The sequence below is a fragment of the Malaclemys terrapin genome, chromosome 5 (assembly GCF_027887155.1).
Source record: "Malaclemys terrapin pileata isolate rMalTer1 chromosome 5, rMalTer1.hap1, whole genome shotgun sequence".
In the NCBI taxonomy this organism is placed as follows: domain Eukaryota; kingdom Metazoa; phylum Chordata; order Testudines; family Emydidae; genus Malaclemys; species Malaclemys terrapin.
In genome coordinates this window covers 3345807-3365460 of record NC_071509.1, presented here as the reverse complement: position 1 = coordinate 3365460, position 19654 = coordinate 3345807, and the positions used below count along the sequence as shown (strand labels likewise).

The 19654-nt window shown below is 57.5% G+C and overlaps 1 protein-coding gene across 2 annotated transcripts; it reads right to left on the bottom strand.

The window, feature by feature from the left end:
* Nucleotides 1-2195: 2195 nt before the first annotated feature.
* On the bottom strand, nucleotides 2196-19024 carry NAGK (N-acetylglucosamine kinase). 2 transcript variants are annotated; one of them, XM_054030473.1, is made up of 10 exons: nucleotides 18970-19024; nucleotides 10175-10259; nucleotides 9134-9232; nucleotides 8585-8726; nucleotides 7316-7426; nucleotides 5885-5997; nucleotides 4978-5065; nucleotides 3068-3165; nucleotides 2834-2912; nucleotides 2196-2572 (listed from the first exon to the last, which is right to left on the bottom strand). In XM_054030473.1, exons 1-10 carry the CDS (start codon nucleotides 18996-18998, stop codon nucleotides 2385-2387), a joined length of 1032 nt encoding a protein of 343 aa, XP_053886448.1. In that variant the 5' UTR covers nucleotides 18999-19024; the 3' UTR covers nucleotides 2196-2384. The 2 variants fall into 2 exon arrangements, with proteins under 2 accessions (XP_053886448.1, XP_053886449.1); XM_054030474.1 differs by lacking the exon at nucleotides 18970-19024 and adding an exon at nucleotides 18837-18911.
* Between the last annotated feature and the right edge of the window lie 630 nt (nucleotides 19025-19654).

Here is a 19654-nt window from a genome sequence, read left to right as displayed (position 1 = left end):
AAGCCAAAATCGTCAGACTGGGGTACTAGCTGCAGTTCGATGCCAGGTGTGCAAAGGGGTCTCACCTACAGGCAAGGTGTGCTGCTTTCGCTAGACCGGAGGAGTTAGTGGTAGTTATCCTAATGCAGGTACCACTCGAGCTTAATCCCATATGGGAAGGGGAACACACTGTAGTGCTATAAGGCACCTTCCTACCAGTCGAGCTACAGGCGGCCGAGGGCTGTGCTGATAACTAGTTCAGAAGGTTCCCAACCCCCTGACTGACTGTTGTACCACTAAGGCCCGGTCTGCACTACAGCGTTAGGTTGACATAAAGCAGGTTACACCGACTCAGCTATGTCAGTGTCTACGCTACAGCCTTGCTCCCATCCATGTAAGTGCCCTGCTCCAATGGTTCTCAAGCAGGGGCCCCCTGCAGGGCCGCGAGCAGGTTTCAGGGGGTCCCTCCAAGCAGGGCCAGCATTAGACTTGCTGGGGCCCAGGGCAGAAAGCCAAAGCCCGGGTCCCTGAGCCCCACCCCCTGGGGCTGAAGCCAAAGCCTGAGCAATGGAGCTTTGCAGGGGGCCCAGTGGTGTGGGGTCCCAGGCAATTCCCCTGCTTTCTGCCCCCCAACGCCGGCCCTGGCTTGTATGTGCAGAAAACCAGTTTCTGTGGCACAGGTGGGCCGTGGAGTTTTTATATCCTGCAGAAGGGGCCTCAGAAAGAAAGAGGTTGAGAACCTCTCCCCTACTGCACGGCCACCATAACTCCACCTCCCGGAGAGCCGCTGGGCTTGTGGCCGTGGAGTTAGGGCAACAGTGTCCCTCTAGACATTGCATTACTTACACCTATTGGCTGTCCTTCTTGTCAATCCCACAGCTCCCACGCTGGGCTGCTGCCCAGTCACCACTCCCAGCCCGACTGCCCCCTGGGCTCCCGGCTCCCCGCACTGTCCAGGGCTCTCAGGTCCCTGCCGGGAGCGCAGCAGGCGACTGGACTCCGGGTGTGGATCTCCCCATTGGGAGTCTGGCTACCCCTCCCAGGCTCCCCGCCAGGAATGGGGCATCTGTACCCGGCTTCTTGACTCCTGGCTCTGCCTGGATACTGGGCACGGATCTTGCCACGGGGAGCCTGGCTACCACCCCCCCCAGGCTCTTAACTCCCCCCTGGAGCACAGATGCACCTGGTGGGGAGCTCTGCACCCAGAGTCCAGTCAACTGCTGTGCTACTGGTGGGGAAGCGGCACATGGCGCTGAGAGCCCCGGCTCACACTCCCCCCACACGGCCCTCCTAAGTCAGGGGAAGTGCTCCTGGTGAGGACACCCCCCACCCCCACTGACAGGAGGGTAGGGTGGACATGAACCACCGCAGTAATTACTATGGTGGCTACAAGTCAACCTAACCTAGGTCGACGTAAGTTTTGCTTTGCAATTATTACAGCGAGAGAGAAATCTGGGACCCAGCAGAACTGAGGGTTTTTTTGTCCCACCTCAAGGGGAGGGGCCCCAGCCCTCTCCCCCACCCCCCTTTGGAAGACACTGAGTTAAGTCCTGAACTGGGGTTGGGATCATCCACTCAACCGTCACTCCTCTCTAAGGAGATTTCAGCCAGGGATATTCTGCACACCATACGACAGTTCCACAGAAGTATTGTCCCCACTTTACAGCGGAGGGACTCAGGCTTGCTCAGAGTCACAAAACTAGCTGGGGCCAGAACTGGAGAGAGAACCCAGGCGTCCTGCGGCCGAACCAGCCCTTGTTCCAACCATTTAACTGACCTCCTGCTCCCTGTACTCCACCAGCCTGGGCCGATCAGCAAGTGATCCCCATGAGAAGGTTGGCTGAAATACGTTAGAGGAAGGGGGTTTCGTTTTCAGCAAGTAAAACGTTCTCAGCTGGCCAAAAGGAAGCGCAGAAGTTTGCCAAAACGGAAACGATTCTCACGGAAGTTCCCGGTCAGTCAAAGCTGTTTGCCATCACAGCCGTTTCAGTGAGAGGATTTCAGTCTGCTTGACAGTCCGCTTGTCATTCAGTCATCTCCCTGCACCCCTCCACCCCATCCTCTGAGAGCTGCTCCCCACGCTAATGCATAGAGCTGATCTGGCTACAGGTGGCCTGTAATTGTTCCTGTGAGCTCAGAGCAGGGCCCACCTTCTGGCCTGTAGGCCCTACAATAAACAACAGATTCTGCTCCCAGGAGACGGACGGAGTCAGCTGTGTCTGTGACCTTTTATTGACGAATTACAAAACACGTTGATACAAAAAGCCAGACGCAATTCCCGTCGATATGTAAATAGACCCCCCCCCCACCGGGCTGCGCCAGAGACACAAACCAAGAAACAATTTCAAAAGTAGGGCTGCCCAGGCAGAGAGCGAAGGAGAGGAGATGAGCCCCCCCACGGGGACCTAGAAGGAGTGTGTGTAGAAGACATCCACATTGGCAGTGTAGTCCAGGGGCAGCACCTGCCCTATGTGCCTGGCCCCCAGGCTGGCTCCGCCCAGCGCTGACGAGTGCTTCAGCTTCAAGAGGGTGAACTTGGAGAAGACGCTGTGCAGCTCCTGACGCTGCGCCTGGTTCAGGACTTTGAGGAACCCTGGAGGGGGCGGGGGGGAGAGTCAATTGGCCACGTTCCAATCGAGACAATACAGCTGTGGCCGTTCAAAGGCAGGGGGTGGGCTGGACGCACGAAAGGGCGGGGACCCAAGAGCTGGGAGCCAGGACACGGCAGCAGACTCGGCATTTGCAGGGATGGGGGCACAGATGCTCAGTGACTCGCCCAACCGAGGACCTGGATCCCTTCCACTCCTGCACCCTCAGCCCAAGACCTCCCGCTCTGCCCGGTTTTCTGGCTCACCTTCTTTCATCATTTCCCAGCTGTTCCACACGGAGCCCACGCACAGGATCGGCAGCCCCAGCTCGCCGCGGAAGAGGCTCTAGGGGAAAGCAGAATTAGCGATTGCAACCCAAGCCCGCGCTGCTGAGAATCGGTGCAAAACACCGCACAGCACAGACGGAGCAGGAGGCCCGAGGCAGGCCATATCTCCCAGGTGTGTTTCAGACCCAGGGGAGTCAGCCGCCCGGTGGTTACCTTGTCAATTTTTGGCAGCACAGCTACAATGTGTCGAGCCAAGACTTCCCCAGCCTTGTTGAAAATGTGACAGCACAGAGGGTCCCCCGCTTGGGCACCTGAGCAGGAGAAGAGAAGTAAATCAGGGTCCGTGGTGGCTACAGATGGGCATTGCCAGCCACAAGTGCAGGTTCCCTTCCTGCCACAAGGGGGAGTGATTCTGGTTCGAACACTGCTCGTCTTGCTCCCATCCATAGAGAGATTCACGAGGAACATTTTCACCTGGATAATTTAAAAGCGACCAAAGGGATTTGGCTCGAACTCTCTAACCAGGGGGGCAGAGCACGTGCCTGGGAAACTTCAGCCCGAAGGGGAAGAGTCTCAAAGCTGAGTGACCTAGCCCAAAAGGGGATTATAGAGGCGGTTAATTTACAGCCTGCACTGTAGAGAGACCCAGGGCATGTCTACCTGTCCCCCACCGCTGTAGGGTTTTAGAGAAGATCCGAGAGCTGCTCCCGTCCGCGAGAGGCACGGCCCATGTCACCGGGAGACGCTCTCCCACCGGAGCGCTGTCTAGACCGGGGGTTGGGTCATATAACTGTCGCTCAGGGGGTGGACTTTTCACACCCGAGGTCAGTTTGCAATGCAGCCTATTCAGCCATGTCAGAGCTGCCCCAGGGAGCATTCTTGTAAATTGCATGGGAGGTTTACAGATTTCCCTCATCCCAGTGCGCAGAGTTACGAAGCACGAGATGCGAACAGAGCAAGACGTGGGCTGTGGGAACTCTCCGAGGCAGGGGCTACTGTCTTCTCGGCAGCCCCTGGCACAATGGGGCCCTGATCCTTGACTGACGTTACGACGCTACAAATAACCTGCCGTCTGACACAGAAACAGAACCCTTTCCAGAGAACTGTCTGCAGCTGCCCGAGGCAGGGCTTAAGCATCGTGGGAAGAGGGAGCCGGATTCTGGGGCTGGATCGTGTGCTAGAAGCGAAGCGCTTGGAATCAGAAGAATTCTAGCCCCCTCACCAATTTCTTATTGAGGTGGAAGCAGGGTCCTCCGAAGGCAGACGTTCTGCATTTGCTTTAGCACCTTCCATCTGATGATCTCAAACCCCACAGCAAGGTAGGGACATTATCACTAATCAGGGGCAACCGGAGACCCAGAAAGCCGCTTACTCGAATGAGAGAGCATGTGGCCAACTAGGAGTCGAACCGGTCTCCCAGGTGCTGTGGAGCCATGGCAGGAAAGGGCCAGCCCCCTGGCCCCACGCACGGAAAGGAGCTGCCCGCCTCTGCACGTCCAGGGGAGTGGGTGAAGCTCATCGTATAACCTGGGGGGAAGATGACTCCCCGGAGATTGACGAGAAGGGGGGGGGGGGCGCACAGCATCACACCTGCGCTGAGCACCCCTCCGGGAGCCGCGCTCATGGAGCCACGGTCCGCTCCCACGACTGCCAAGCGCGGAGCTAGAATTGTATCATGGCCCCGTGGGACGCAGAGACTGCATTAGCCCAGCCAGACCCATCTCCCAGCTGGTGCGGGACGGCCCCCCCATTGGGAGTGGGGTCCCACGCAATGGGGTCCCCCCCAATGCTTCCCTTGGGCAGGCTCCGAGTCTGATTCTTCTGATATTCAGCCTGAGTTTCCCCGTCTCTCAGGGTCACCCCTTCCGCCCCCCAGGCAATGCTCCTCCTTCCTGGGGGTGAATGCTCTTCAGATGCTGCCCACGGTTTGGGTCCTCCGCTCCCACACGCTGCCTCCTCTTTGTGCTGGCAGCCAGCAGCACCAACCCACTCCCGAACTAGTCCAGCCTTTCGAACAAGGTCCCGCCCAGGTCTCCCGTCAGGCTGTCTCTGCCCTACCACGTGCCCAGACACCCAGAATGGAGGATTAACCAAAACTACCCCGGACAAAGTCCCTCCAATACCCTCGGCTAGTTTTTGGCAGAATCCCGCGAACTTGGATTTCTCGAACGTCCGGTAGAGATGTGTCAGGAGACCCATCCTGTCAGAGATCTGCGGGGACACAAGATACGCAGGGGAGATGCGTGTGCCTATAGCCAGAGCACAGTCCGGAGCCACTCCTCCCCCCCACAGCATGGAGGGACGGCCGTACCAAACCCGAGTGGCGTGGGGCTGCGTGGCCAGGATCGGAAGGAGCCACGCTAACCCCGGATGGGAATGAAGTGCTAAGCCGGTGGGGTGTGAGGCACCAGAGAGCGTCCAGGAAGGTCCCAGGGTAGTGGGTGAGGGGCTGGGACAAGTTGTTAGGGGCTATGGGGTGAGTGGGGAGCGTTTGGGGGGAGGATGGGGCGAGTGGAGAATGTTGGGAGTGAGTGGGGGGCGGTGGGAGATGTTGGGGTGAGTGGGGGGCAGGGGATATGGGGGGGCTGTCAGGACAAGTGGGGGCTGATGGAGAGGGGACATTCGGGGGTCTGTGTGTGGGGTGAGGTGGAGAGGGGCATATGGGGCTCTCTGTGGGGGTGGGGGATGTATGGGGTAGGGGTGCTTTGCTGTCTAGTTATGGAAGGTCGGGGGGCACAGGGCCCCTGCGTGCTTTAACCCAGGTTTGGTCACTCCAGGGGACCAGGCTGCGTGCGTTCCCACGGGCGAGCATGCCCAGGAGAGAAGCCAGCGCGTACCATGCTGCGTGCCTCACAGCAGCGCCCTTCAGAGGGCTCTGGGGAAGCAGGAGACCAACAGCTATGACCCAGGGCCCTGATCACAAGAGGTGCCGAACACCCACGGAAGTGTCAGGCTCTCCGCCCCTCTGAGATGCCGGGACCAGGCTGGTCCCATCTCCCCGCCTCGAGCCGCGCCCTCTCGGCCAGGTACCTGGAAGTAATCGAACATGGCCTGCTTGACGTAGCCGATGTCGTGGGGAGGCACTTCCAGGTTGTCCAGGCAGTCGAACACAATCTTCACGGCCTGATGTGCGATCCAGAAAGCTGCAGAACAGAGGCCGCGAGAGGCAGGCGGTTAGGCCTGGCTTCACCAACCCAGAGCTGAACTGCGGCCAGACCCGGATCCAGCACTGCCAATAACGGACTTGGTTACGGTGGAGAGGAAGTACCCTTGCCAGGATGCTGGGGGTACCCAGAAGCCACCAGTACAGAGCCAGGAAATTGAGCATTAACAGGCAACACTGACAAGAAACCCAAACATCAGAAAGTAGGGAAAGTACCCAGGTAACCTTAACTCTGCCCCCTTCACAACACCAGCCTCCCCTCTTCGCTCCTTTCATAGCTACTCTAAGGGCTTATCTACATGGGGAAACTGACCAGGATAGCGGCAGCCCTTTAAATTCACACCTACCTTATTCCAGAATAGATTCCCCATGCAGACAAGCCCTAAGACGTGTTATTTTCAGATCAAGAGCTTTAGGAAATCCACAGCAGCCCACTCGCACAGCTTTGCAGGCGGAGAATTGAAAACACGCCCCACGGTCTATAACCGGTTTTAGGTCTCCACGGCAGAGATGCTAGCTCCATGTCTCATGACTTAGATCACGTGAAATTACGGGGCCCAATTCTGCAAGATGCAAAGAACTGCCGGCAACAGAACCCCACAGAATCCAGCGCGGCCATCCGTGGGCCGTTTGTCTGATTGGGTTTGTTTCCATGGCGCACGTAGGTGCGCAAAGGAGGCTGGGGCCAGCACAACCATGGAACAGCTACACGGAGAACACAGTCGTTTGTGAGATCACCGACAAGAGGAAACAGTTACGGGTGGGAAAGGGAGCCTGAGTTTCTGGTTCTCTCTGGACATCTCCATGGGGGGGGCAGAATGAAGGTGGTTCAGATCCCATACCTGCTAGTTTCCCTACATCCGAGCGCCTTGTAACGGAACTCTGGCTTTCCTGTGTTATATATTATAACCGCCATGTTCCCATACGAGCTTTTACCCTTCAATTCCTGATCTACCACTGCTCCCCCAAAGGATAACGCTGCAGGCCAATACATCGCTCCAGGCCACCTCTCATCTGAGATCCAAGGACTCCTGGCCCTGCTAGCCACTCGCTGAGAGATATCCAGCCTCTCTGCGTCAGCTGCCCTTCCCCGCTGGGCAAGGAACAGCCTCCCCAGGGCCCTGGCAGGCGATTAGCCCTCGAGAGGCCCGTTGGCTGAGGACTCGGTGAGGAGCTGGGGTGAGACATCCACAGACTCAGGAACAATCAGACACAGCTAGCCACTGGCCCAGGTCCCCCTGCACCCAGCCCCATCGTCCCCAGAACTCCTCAGCCAGGAGACGCGCCCCAGGTCTTACCTGACCCCTCGTCTCCCATCATGTGACCCCACCCTCCACAGCTAACCTCCGACCCGTCGGGGTTGATGAGTTTGCAGTTGGAACCGGTTCCCGAGATCAGCACCACGCCACCTACAGGGGAGAGGGAAGGGCCAACAGGTGACCGGGGCCGGCCTTAGGAAAAATGGCATGCTGGGCAAACTTGTATTTTGCACCCCCCCCCCCCCCCCGGGCCCCGCTGCCTCTCCGGGCTCCCCACCCCCCGATCACTCCTGCTGCCTCTCTCCCCCCTTCATTGCCCCAAGCTCCCTTCTGCAGGCTCGCATCCCTGGCCTGCTCCGCTCCTTGCCTCTTGACCACGGCACCCTGGGCAGCTGCCCACCCATGAGGCTGGCCCAGCGCCAGCCGAGCCCAGTAACCCCAGCTGGGTCACTCTCCCCACAGCCCCACCTCTCCCAGCTGTCCCACGAACCCTGTTCCCGAGGTTTCCCTAGGCAGCGTGCAGGGAGGTGTCTCCCACCCCTGGAGCAAGGCCAGTGCCACGTGAGCCAGTCGTTCCCTCTTTCGATGCTATTCTGCACACAGCAAGCGACTCCAGCAAGGAGCACGCGGGCCTGATCGCTGGGCTTCCCTTGTGGCCAGACCGGTTCTACCCCGTGCTCCCACAAGTACCGGCGAGACCACGAGGGCTCCCCCTAGTGGTGGTACTGTCAGAGCTCTCGCTTGTTACTTGCCGGACTGGGAGGTGCAAGGGGACTGGTAGGCTGCTGGCCGGTCTCCCCAGCCCTAGAAGGGTTAACGCTGCACCCAGGGCCTGTTCAGACCCTTCCTGCAAGGCAACGCTGGCAGCAAACCGCTCCCGTGGCCCTGCCCCCGGGGGCTCTTCAGTCTTTGTAGGAATCAGGCACTCATCAGGCAGCGTGACCTGACGCTGGCAAGCTACGGCTTCAGGGGGCTCTGACCCAAGCTGGCTGGCCCCTGGCGGGGCAGACCACCCAGTTTACAGGGCCACACTCCCCATCACACATCAGCGGTGCCTCACTCGTCTAGGGTCCCCCCCTAGAATCCCTGTCGTAGCCCCTCGGGGCAGAAGGCCGGGGCTCAGACCCCCACTAGGGCAGCTTCCCACGCCACCACCCAAGCCTCGGAAACAAAGCGGCTCCAAACGGGAGGCGGATAATAGTGTCCGTTTCCACGTGGCTTCCCCCAGTCACCAACCCCAGCAGGACCCAGCACTCAGCACCCTCCTTCCCCCAGCCGCGCCCCCAGCCGGGCGAGCGTGGTCCTTGCCGTGGTCGGTAGCTGTGGCCATCGCCCCGATGGCGTCCGTGGTGATGTAGTAGTTCTCGCTCAGCTGCGGGAAGCGGGTCTGCAGCTGCTCGATGAGCTTCTTGATGGCTTCTTTCTGCTCCCCCCCGCTCAGAGACAGCCCCTGCGCCCAGACACGCCGCGTGAGTCCGACAAACCAGAGCTGCGCGCCCCTCCCGCCCCAGCACTGGGCAGCCCAGGCCCCCTCCGCCCCAGCCCAGCCCAAGCTGTGGCCCCTGCAGCTCCTAGCCTGCTAGGCCTCCTATTGATCATACCATGTTGTTCTGCATCTCGTTCCTCAGACCCGCCTAGGTTCTCCCCTGCTCTCTTACCCGGCAGCACTGGGGAGCGGCTGACACCCTCCAGACGGGAAACGACACCCCAAGGACTCAGTCTGAGACAGGGCGCCAATCTCCTGGCCTGTGCTTTAGCCATAGGACAAGCCTCCCTCCCCTGCCCCGCCTTCCCTCCCCCCTGAGCAGCCCACGGCGCAGAGCCGGTAGGGGTGGCGCCGATGCACGGGTAACTCACCAGCGAGCGGAGGGGAACCTGCGGGTTGGCACCTGCCTTCCCTTTGGCCTTGCTGACCATCTCGTTGATCCTTTCCAGGCATTTGTCCGAGCCGACCAGCTAGCCGGGGAGGGGGGGGAGGACAAACATACATTTCTCATTAAACCCTTCCGCTTGCTGGGGACAAGCTGCTCCCGTGCTAACCCCACCCCCAGGACTGGGACTAACATGCAGACTAGAGCCAGGCATCCCCCCTTCCTGCCCAGAAGTGCCTGGCTCAGCGATCTCGAGGGGGGGGGGGGTCCACACCCATCACCATAGCAGGCCACACTAGGAACCTAGTGTGGATGCAGCTTATACCAGCCAAACCGTGCTTGCGCTGGGATCACTTATTCCAGGCCGACCCCAACGTCCCCCTGTTATACTGGCAAAAGCACGGGTGTGCTGGCGTAGCTCCATCTACACTAGGGGCTTTTGCCAGCCCAGCTCTGTCAGTCGGGGTCCCGCCTGTCCACACCCCTGTGCCGGCAGAGTCTGTAGCGTAGCCCCGGTCCAAGGGCAGCCGCTGAGTCTGAATCCAGAGCTCAAACATCTCAATGGGTTGATGTCTTGGGGTTGGGCCCATTCTGAAGACAGGGACCCCAGCATGAGAACAGAGATCTGGACTTCGGACACCTCCAAGCAGCCCGGGGGCTTGGGTTTTAGCCCCCCCACCCCCTCGGTGGGGTGCCAGGCCGAGGACCAAGGGCGCGATGTTAGTCCACCTAACTGGTTCTACGAGTCTGCACTCCCCATCCGGCTGTAACTCAACCAGCGCAGCAGGGGTTAAACGCACGGGCTCTCTGCTAGCCTAGTGGGGGCCAACTGGCTTCTTCCCAGAGCTTGGAAATTAGAGGCAACAAAGTGACCCCAAGAAGTGCACTCTGGGTAATGGCATGCAAATTAATCCCCCTGGCTATCACCAATCACCCCCAGCACATCACCCCCTCCCCCCCGCCCAGTAACAACATCCCATATCCCTCTAGCCCCAGCTGCACCTGCCACATCCTGCGTGATCCTTACCCAATGGTTAGTGCAGGGCCCGTCGGTCTCTGCCAGGATCTTGCCATCTTCAGATATCAGCACCACCTTGGAGTGGGTCCCCCCCCTAAGGAATCAAGGACACACACATGCCAGTTCAGTGCACAAAGGGCTCATGCCACCCCCCTCCGGCAAGGCTGGGTGAGCAGCCGCTCCAGAGTCCGAGTTCTAGGAAAGGCCCCACCCGGACTCCTGAAATCAACCCTCACTTCCAAGTGCCAGGGGCATTTTCAATCTTCGCAGCTGCTGCTGGGCTGAAAGCCGCAGAGGCAGCCGCACTCGAGGAAGGCTTGCGATGGGCCCGCTAGCTGTGGGTATTTCCCACACAACCCACGAGTCCTGCATGGATCCGTCCCGTGCCCAGCTGCGCACCATGCACGGGAAGGGTGTTTTGCTGTAACGTTTCCCAGTGGAGCCGCACTCCCATGGAAGAGCCAGGCCTCCCTGCTAACAAGTTGGTTTAAAGCTCGAGAAAGGTGCTGGGCCAAATACCACCTCAGCCACTCAGAAATCTCTGCAGGGCGCCTCTAGGCTGGGGAAATTCAGAGCCATGATTCCCCATGGATGTCAGAGCAGAACTAGCGCTCAGGTACTTCAGCCACTGAGTTTGAAGGCATCTCTGCTTATGCCTAGACGACATGGTGGACGCAAGACACCCGTCCTGTCTACTTCCTTCAGGCATCTTTTGCTTGCTCCAGGTTGGTAATACAAAGGGCATCGTTGGGATGGAAAATGCTCTCTGAATGATCTTTAAATGCAAATTAGGTCTCCCACACGACATTGGAATGGGTTGTGAAAATGTTAGCACAAAACCTCCAGTTAGCTTGAAGCACCCGGCTAATTCTGGTAACCGCACTTCTGGCAAACACCGACATTCGTGATACGTGATGAAGTTTATTTCTTTCTCCCCCTTCCCCACAATATTACCAGCTGTCTCCCTCCCATTGCTATCACCAGCAGAGACATTACAGGGCCAGATGAGAGTAGGTGGAGAACCAGCCTGTGTGTCTGTTTGGCCCAGCCTTAGCCAGCTATCTGCCTTGCTCCGTGCTCCACCGTGCAGCTCAAACACCAATTCAGATGGGACGCTTTCAGGCTGGGGGGAGGGGGGGTGTCTGTTTATTTTGGAAATCACACATGGAAGATGATCCCCTTGAAGGGTGAGCGCGGGGGACGGATCGGCTGGCTGGTTCAGGCTAAAGGCAGAGAGAACCTTGCACCTCTAGGTTGCTGGTGTGACTTCAGCTCAGGTCCGTAGTAACCATCCCCAGCGCACATGAAATGAGTTTGGGAGGTCTCAGTGCAGTTCCCAGCAGATTGATGGCCACACCCCAGAGAGACCCCAGACCAAACGGGCCATGGAGACTGAACTCTAACCCTTACAGTTGGTCCCTCCAGATCAGGGCTGAATTGCATAGCCGAGGTCCGGGAGAGAGACACCCCCATCCACACCGTACCTGCCCCACAGGCAGGAGACTCCAGTCATCCCGCACCACAATCTCACACTGCAGAGCACCATCCCCTTTCCAATGCAAGCCCTAGGGGACACCCCTCCACCATGTCTGCACCAGGGGCATGCTTCAGTGTAACACCCCCAGCGCAGACCCCTTCTACAGACAAGCCGTAGATTGCTCTGTGGGGTCAGGCTCACGGGGCCATTCACTCCACCATCCTGCTCCGGCCCCAGTGGAAGGCAGCCCTTCCCCTATAAACGTAACCAGCGTTCATAGAATCATAGAATATCAGGATTGGAAGAGACCTCAGGTGGTCATCTAGTCCAACCCCCTGCTCAAAGCAGGACCAACCCCAACTAAATCATCCCAGCCAGGGCTTTGTCAAGCCTGACCTTAAAAACCTCTAAGGAAGGAGATTCCACCGCCTCCCTAGGGAACCCATTCCAGTGCTTCACCACCCTCCTAGTGAAATAGTGTTTCTTAATATCCAACCTAAATCTCTCCCACTGCAACTTGAAACCATTGCTCCTTGTTCTGTCATCTGCCACCACTGAGAACAGCCGAGCTCCATCCTCTTTGGACCCACCCTTCAGGTAGTTGAAGGCTGCTATCAAATCCCCCCACATTCTTCTCTTCTGGAGACTAAACAATCCCAGTTCCCACAGCCTCTCCTCATAACTCATGTACTCCAGCTCCCTGATCATTTTCGTTGCCCTCCGCTGGACTCTCTCCAGTTTGTCCACATCCCTTCTGTAGTGGGGGGCCCAAAACTGGACGCAATACTCCAGGTGTGGCCTCACCAGTGCCGAGCAGAGGGGAATAATCACTTCCCTCGATCTGCTGGCAATGCTCCTACTAATGCATCCCAATGTGCCATTAGCCTTCTCGGCAACAAGGGCACACTGCTGACTCATATCCAGCTTCTCGGCCACTATAATCCCCAGGTCCTCCAGAGTTGTGCAATCCAGAGTTGTGCAATGCTGCGGGCGACGTCTTTTGGGGGGAAGTGTGGAGGAAGGGAGAGATTTCTGCTAGACTCGCAGGTTACCAACTCGAGTCCTGAAGCATGAGGCTCAATTAAGCTTTTCTGTTTCCGCTTGCATGCGGCCAGAGTCCCTTCCCAGCCTACTGAAAGGAGAAGCACCCCCACCATCCATGAACCCAGGCATCCTGCAGAGCACAACAAGGCTGGTGTGATGCCACCCACGCTCAGGATACATTTGACCTGAATCTAAATGCCAGGGATGCAGTCTATTGTTTAAGAGGCAGCGCTGTGTTACTTAGCTGAATACGGCCCCGATCCTGTGATGACCAGCTCAGTGCAGGCAGATCTCCCGACCTGTAGGGCTCCATGCAGAGGATCAGGGGCTAAGCGTGCAAACCTCCCAGCGCCCCACAGACCTGCACCATCCAACAAGCATCCCCATGGCTCGGCTGTTCCTAAAGGTCAGCTGCAAACAGACACCAGAGCAGCCTGAAAGGGGGCTAGGAACGGTGCAATTCTCCAGCCTCTAATGCAGGATCTCAGAGCGGATGATCATTGTGGTCCTTTTCGTGCCTAAGGTAATTAGGCACCCACTGAAAGCCAGCAAGAGTTGGGTGCTCAATTCCCTTCGGCGCTTCTGAAAAATCTCACTTGGTCTCTGACCCTGCGTCAGCAGGGGGGGGGCTGAAGGCCAGATCCAGGAAGTATTTAGGCTCCTCACTTGCACAGAAATCAACGGACCTTTGTGGATCAGGATAGAAGTGAGGAGCCTGGAGGATCTGGGCCCAGGAGATTTTCGGTTTGTAATCTGGATTTAGTAGAGCCGGATGTGCTCTCTTCATGGCTACACTGTTGCACAAGACACCTACCAGGCAGACTTCCTCTTACACAACGGGCGTTTGCTTTGCTCCCCTGCACTGGGAATGGGTCCCTTCCTCCCTGCCAAGTGTCTCTCCAAACAGATTACAAGCAAACCATCGGAGGGAGAGTGAAGACGATAACCAGACCTGGGCGAGGACGGGGTACAGAGAATGGCGGCACCAGAACATGTTTTGTCTTTGGAGCGGCCTTCCTCGGATTCATCTTGGCATCTTCCCCTTTCACACATGCAGCCATGGCAACAAGCGCAATTACTATAACAACCTGGCAGATCCAGAGAGCCGCTCTCCAGCTCCCGGGGTCAGGCGGAAGGCTGGGCAGGTACACAGCTGAGCTGGTGAATTGCATTCACCTTGTTTGGGTGGTGCGAATGGGGCAGGGATCGCTCAGAGAGCCAGGAAGTCTCTCGCTCCCACTCAGAGGGGGTCTCAGCCAGGCCAGCCTTGTCTCGAGTTACCTTAAATCTCACCACTAACTGGGCCAGGGCTGGGTTAAGCGGGTTCAGCTTCCCCCTTCTCCCGGGCAGGGCGATGCTGTCTTCTGCAAGACCCCACCCCATCTTCCCAGCGGAGCAGGAATCGCCAGGCCACAGAGCAAGGCAGCATGGTCTAGTGGGGAGAGCACTGGACTGCGAGTCGGCACAGCTGCGTTCTAGTCCCAGATCTAGAACTGACTTGCTGGGCGGCTTTGGACATGTGACCACTTCACCTCTGCTTCCGTCTCCACCCGGTGTCTGGTCAACATAGATTGTGGTTTCTTGGCACCGCAGCTGCCTTTTATGTTTGCATGGCCACTGGCACAACGGAGCTCCTCCCAACTGCCCCCTAAGTAACTCTGGTATTAACAACATCAATGGTGCATCTAGTCCACTCTCCTACCCATCTTACTGGCCAGTGTCTTCAGGGGAAGACGCAAAGTCTTTGTAATGGACAACTATGGAATAACCCGTTCACAGGGGCAGTTTCATCTTAACCCACTAGTTAGTGAATGATTTATAGCCCTCTACTTTATCTTATTTGAACTATGGATTTCTGTGGTCCATCTAAATCGCAAAGAAATCCTTTCTGAAACCTGCTGCGCTCTTGGCCTCCATCATTTGCTTGTGGCAATGAGTCCCGCAGGCTAATTGGGCCCTGTGTAAAGTACGGATTTCCTTTTAGGTTACAGTAGCTCCTGCTAAGATTTCAAGCTCCTCTGGGCAGGACTGTAGTATTTAGTTGGACACACTGGACACGTTAGCAGCTCTTCGGAAATTACAGTACAATAGTCATTCAATAGATTTGAATAGGGTTGCACCCGGTCCCCCCATGCATGAATCTGGCTCAATATATTTTTAACCCGTACAAGACAATTTATGGGGGAAGACTAGGCGTTGGAAGTGCAATTCACCTTTAAATGCAGTAAGATATGCACACGTACCTCACACATTTTAGAAACGAAATGGGGGGGGGGGGGCGGGAGGGATAGCTCAGTGGTTTGAGCATTGGCCTGCTAAACCCAGGGTTGTGAGTTCAATCCTTGAGGGGGCCACTTAGGGATTTGGGGCAAAAATCAGTACTTGGTCCTGCTAGTGAAGGCAGGGGGCTGGACTTGATGACCTTTCAGGGTCCCTTCCAGCTCTATGAGATAGAGAGATATACCTATCTATATATAAAGTATTAAGAAGTCTTCATAAGAACGACCAGAGTGGGTCAGACCAAAGGTCCATCCAGCCCAGTCTCCTGTCTGCAGACAGCGGCCAGTGCCAGGTGCCCCAGAGGGAACGAACAGAGCAAGTAAATCGAATGATCCATCCTGTGTCCAGTGATAGAGACGCTTCTAACACTTTGCATCTGCCACGTCCAGTCGCTGCCAGAGCTCATGAACAACCCTACAATAACGAGACAGCTTGCACACGGGTGGGGGAGGAGAGGGAGACTTTGGAAGAGGCAGTTCTCAGTTTCAAATTTCTAAGGGGTTCTTTTTAAACACCGGCTTATAAAAGGGGGAACTGTCAGTTTAGACCTGAAAATTCAGAGTTAATTTAACAAAAATTTGATGTTTAAAACGTTTGTGCCTTTAAAAGTTTGCAGCAGGACATCTTGCACTGGATTTCCTCACGGCACTCCAGTGGAGATAGGGAAGTGGAAGTGACTCAAATTTCAAAGTGAAATTTGCCAGTCTGTTCCCCTGGGTTATCGAGAGTGACGCTTCTGAGGCTACCCTGGCGAAAAGAAAACCAGCTTTTTCCAATCAGAAGTACCGAAGAGGACTTTTAAAAAATATGATTTTTAACCTGAGCGGTGTCCATTCGAACCACAAAGCTAAATACATCAGGGACCCGGTTACAACAGACAGCAGGCCTAGTAGTGCCTCTGCATTCAGCCCTCACCAAGGCTCCTGACAACAGATCTGTCATTTCGGATGGACTTCAAGTCCTAAATCTGAAAGTCAGCTCCACGCCGAGCTGGAGAAAGTCAGCGCAGCGGCTTCAGAAGCTGAACTGTGCAGAAACCTTTGGCATAGCTCTGCCTTGCAGTTTTTAATCAGATATCACACCTGCATCTAAGCCTTCCCAACAGGTTATGCGCACACATCACAGATAACACACGCAGCTCCAAGACACGGTTTGGGAAAGAAAGCATACTTCCAATAACACAGCCTGGTCTGAGTCTAATCACCCAGGGTAAGCAGTTTTCCTCTTCCAGAGGGACAAAGGAAGCCCGCCTACATGGGAAAGCGACACCAGTCTAGCTTAAATCATTTTTCATTTCAGTTTCGTTTAAATCAAATCAGTTCTGAGCTGACTGGAGCTAACCTGAAAAAAAGCCACTCTTAATCCAACACAAGCATGTCCACACTGAGATGCCATTGGTTTAACTAAATCTGTTCCAGGTCACACCTTAGCCCGGTCTACACTGCAAAATTTTTCAGCATGGCTGTCAGTCAGGGAGTGTGCGAAAAATACCCACCCTAGCAGCACAGCTGTGCCATCAAAACTGCAAATGCTAGTGTAGACGCAACTATGCGGATGGAGGGCACTCCCGTTGGCATAGCTACCGTCCTTTGGGGAGGTGGTGTTACTATGGTGACAGAAAAACCTCCTTCTGCCAGCACATGCTGCATCTGCGCTAGGGGGCTCTCCAGCTAGGGTTGCCAGGCATCTGGTTTTCAACCAGAAGGCCTGGTCGAAAAGGGATCCTGGCCACTCCGTTCGGCACCCCAGACCGGGCCATTAAAAGTCTGGTCAGCAGTGCACCGGGGCTCAGGCAGGCTCCCTGCCTGCCCTAGCTCTGCACAGCCCCTGGACATATGGGCAGCCAGGGAGGATCCGCGCACTGGGTGCCAGCTCCACAGCTCCCATTGGCTGGGAACCGCGACCAATGGAAGCTGCGGAGGTGGCGCCTGCAGACACGCGGGCAGCTGTGCGCGCAGAGCCTACTGGCTGCCCACGCACCTAGGGGCTGCAGGGACCCGGCGGTCACTTCCCGGGAGCCGCATTAAGTGCCGCTGGGACCCCGCACTCCAACCCCCTGCCCCAGCGTAGAGTCCCCCTCCCGCACCCAAACTCCTTCCCCGAGTCTGCACCTCCCCAACACCCTGCCCCAGCCCCCTCCTGCACCCCAAACCCCTCATCCCCGGCCTCACCCCAGAACCTCCACTCCCAGCTGGAGCCCACACCCCCTCCTGCACTCCAACTCCTCTTGGCCCCAGTCCAGAGACCCCTCCTGTACCTCAGACCATTCATCCCCAGCCCCACCCCAGAGCCTGTACCCCCAGCCAGAGCCCTCACCCCACTCCTGCACCCCAACCCCTGCCCCAGCCCAGTGAAAGTGAGTGAGGCTGGGGAAGAGTGAGCGACGGAGGGAGGTAGGATGGAGAGAGCAGGGACAGGGCCTTGGAGAAGGGGCAGAAGCGGGGCCTTGGGGAAGAGGTGGGGCTAGGGTGTTAGGTTTTGTGCGATTAGGAAGTGGTAACCCTACTTCCAGTGTATCTGGAACCATAAACTCCCTAAACATTAAATCTCACCAAATGAGGGTCAATCCATCCTCCTCATCATATCCACTCATTATACTCCACACCCGAACATGGCCACTTTATGAACTTCATACCCTCATATCTCAATGTCTGTACTTTGACCCATCAACCTTTTACTCCCAATCGGGGATATTGCAGATTATGTATTCCTCATGCTACCCGATCTTAAACCAAACTTTGCACCCTCGATAATCTGTATGTTATTCCCAGATAACCAGAAACTTCTATGCTCAAACTCTGTTCACAATTTTTTTAACATCTTAATAAAATTTTTAAATTCCAGCAAAGCATCTGTCGCGTAGCCAAGGCCCATGGGCTAGATGGGTGCAGCGTTCTCATGAAACCAAATATCACCCTTATTTTTTCCTACTCCTCAAGTGGGTAGATTATTGCACATGGGCTGATTTTGCAAGGTTGCATCCATGTAAATATGGTCCCGTTTTCCCCTCCATACAGGATTATAGACTCACCCGCGGCAGGGACCACGCCATATAGTGGGACTTGTGCTGGGCCCGGCACACCAATCACACTCAACCAGACACCTGAAACACCCCTACTGACTCGGAGCCAGTTTCCCTGGTACAGCCGATCCCCAATGTTGTTAAAAAAGGCGACTGCCCCACGGGCTGGGCTCAGCCCATTCCACCCCAGCTGTGAAGCCGATGCGCACTGCCCAGTGGATGTGGGCCAGAACCACAGAGTCAGGCACCAGGATTTCAATTACCCCAAAATCCAGGGGGCCAGGCCCAGGGGAACCCTCTTCCAGCCGGAGAATGACAGCCGAGGAGCATGGGCACCTGCCCTAAAGAGGGTCAGGTTGGTAACAAGCCTGTGGCCCATGCATCACACAGAGAAATCGCTCAGCCGGATCCGCTGGGTCTTCACAAGGCTGGGGCAGCCTGCGGGGCAACATGGTATCCCAGATACAGCATCACGCTCGGGGCATCAGACACCAGCACCAGTCACCCCTCAGATGCAGATGGGTGTAACGGCTTTGCACGTTGGGAAGGGGTGTAAAGTGGACACTCAGCTCGACAAGTGTGCGAGGCGTTGCACACCGGCGGGGGGGTGCACTCGGCCCGAGAAGTGTGCAAGGCGTTGCACACCGGCGGGGGGGTGCACTCGGCCCGAGAAGTGTGCGAGGCGTTGCACACCGAGGGGGGGAGGGGCACACTCGGCCCGAGAAGTGTGCGAGGCGTTGCACACCGAGGGGGGGAGGGGCACACTCGGCCCGAGAAGTGCGCGAGGCGTTGCACACCGGGGGGGGGGGATCTTGGACCGGGATGGAGTCCGGGCACCGCACACTTACCGGGCAGGAGGGGGACCCGGCTGCCCTCAGCCCCCCCCCCCTTTTCCCCGGGCTGGTGCGTAGGGAGGAGTCGGGGCGCCAAAGGCTCCGCCCACCCCCGCCAGGGGCCCCGCGAGCCCCGGCTCGCACTCACCCCTCCACGCCGCCGAACAGCGCCGCCATGAGAGCCCCGGCCCGGCCCGCGTCAGCTGATCTCCCCCCCCCCCCCCCGGGCGGAGCCTCGCGCTCCCCAGCCCCGCCCCCCCGGGAAGAACCTTCTCCCGGCCCCGCCCCCAAGCAGGGACCCTGCCCCTAGCCCCGCCCCTCGGCAGGGAACGCCCCGCCCCCCAGGGTGGAGCATTGACTCCCCCCGGCAGGGAACCTCCGCCCTCCCCAGGAAGAGCCTCGCGCTAACCAGCCACGCCCCCTAGGAGGAGCCTGGCCCCCCCCAGCAGGAACCCCCCGGGAGGGGCCTAGACCCCCCCCCCAGTCCCTTCCCCCCACCGGAACCCCTGGCTCCCCCAGGAAGGAGCCTAGACCCCCGCCCCTTCCCCCAGCAGGGAACCCTCAGTTCCCCCCCCCCCGAGAGGATTCTGCCCCCCACCAGCTGCCAGCATCTTCCTCCCCCCCAGACTCCCCCAGCAAAGCGATGTGCAGCTTTCTCTCCCCCCCCCCATGCCAGCTGGGAGCACCCCAAAACCCCTGTCCCTCCCCCCTGCCCCTCAGCTACCAGCACCTTCATCTCTCCCCGGGAGCTTGATCTCCCGGCACCCCCTCCCCCAGCATGCAACCCCTGGCACCCCCTCCCCAGCAGGGAGCAGACTGCATAGTCCTCTTCC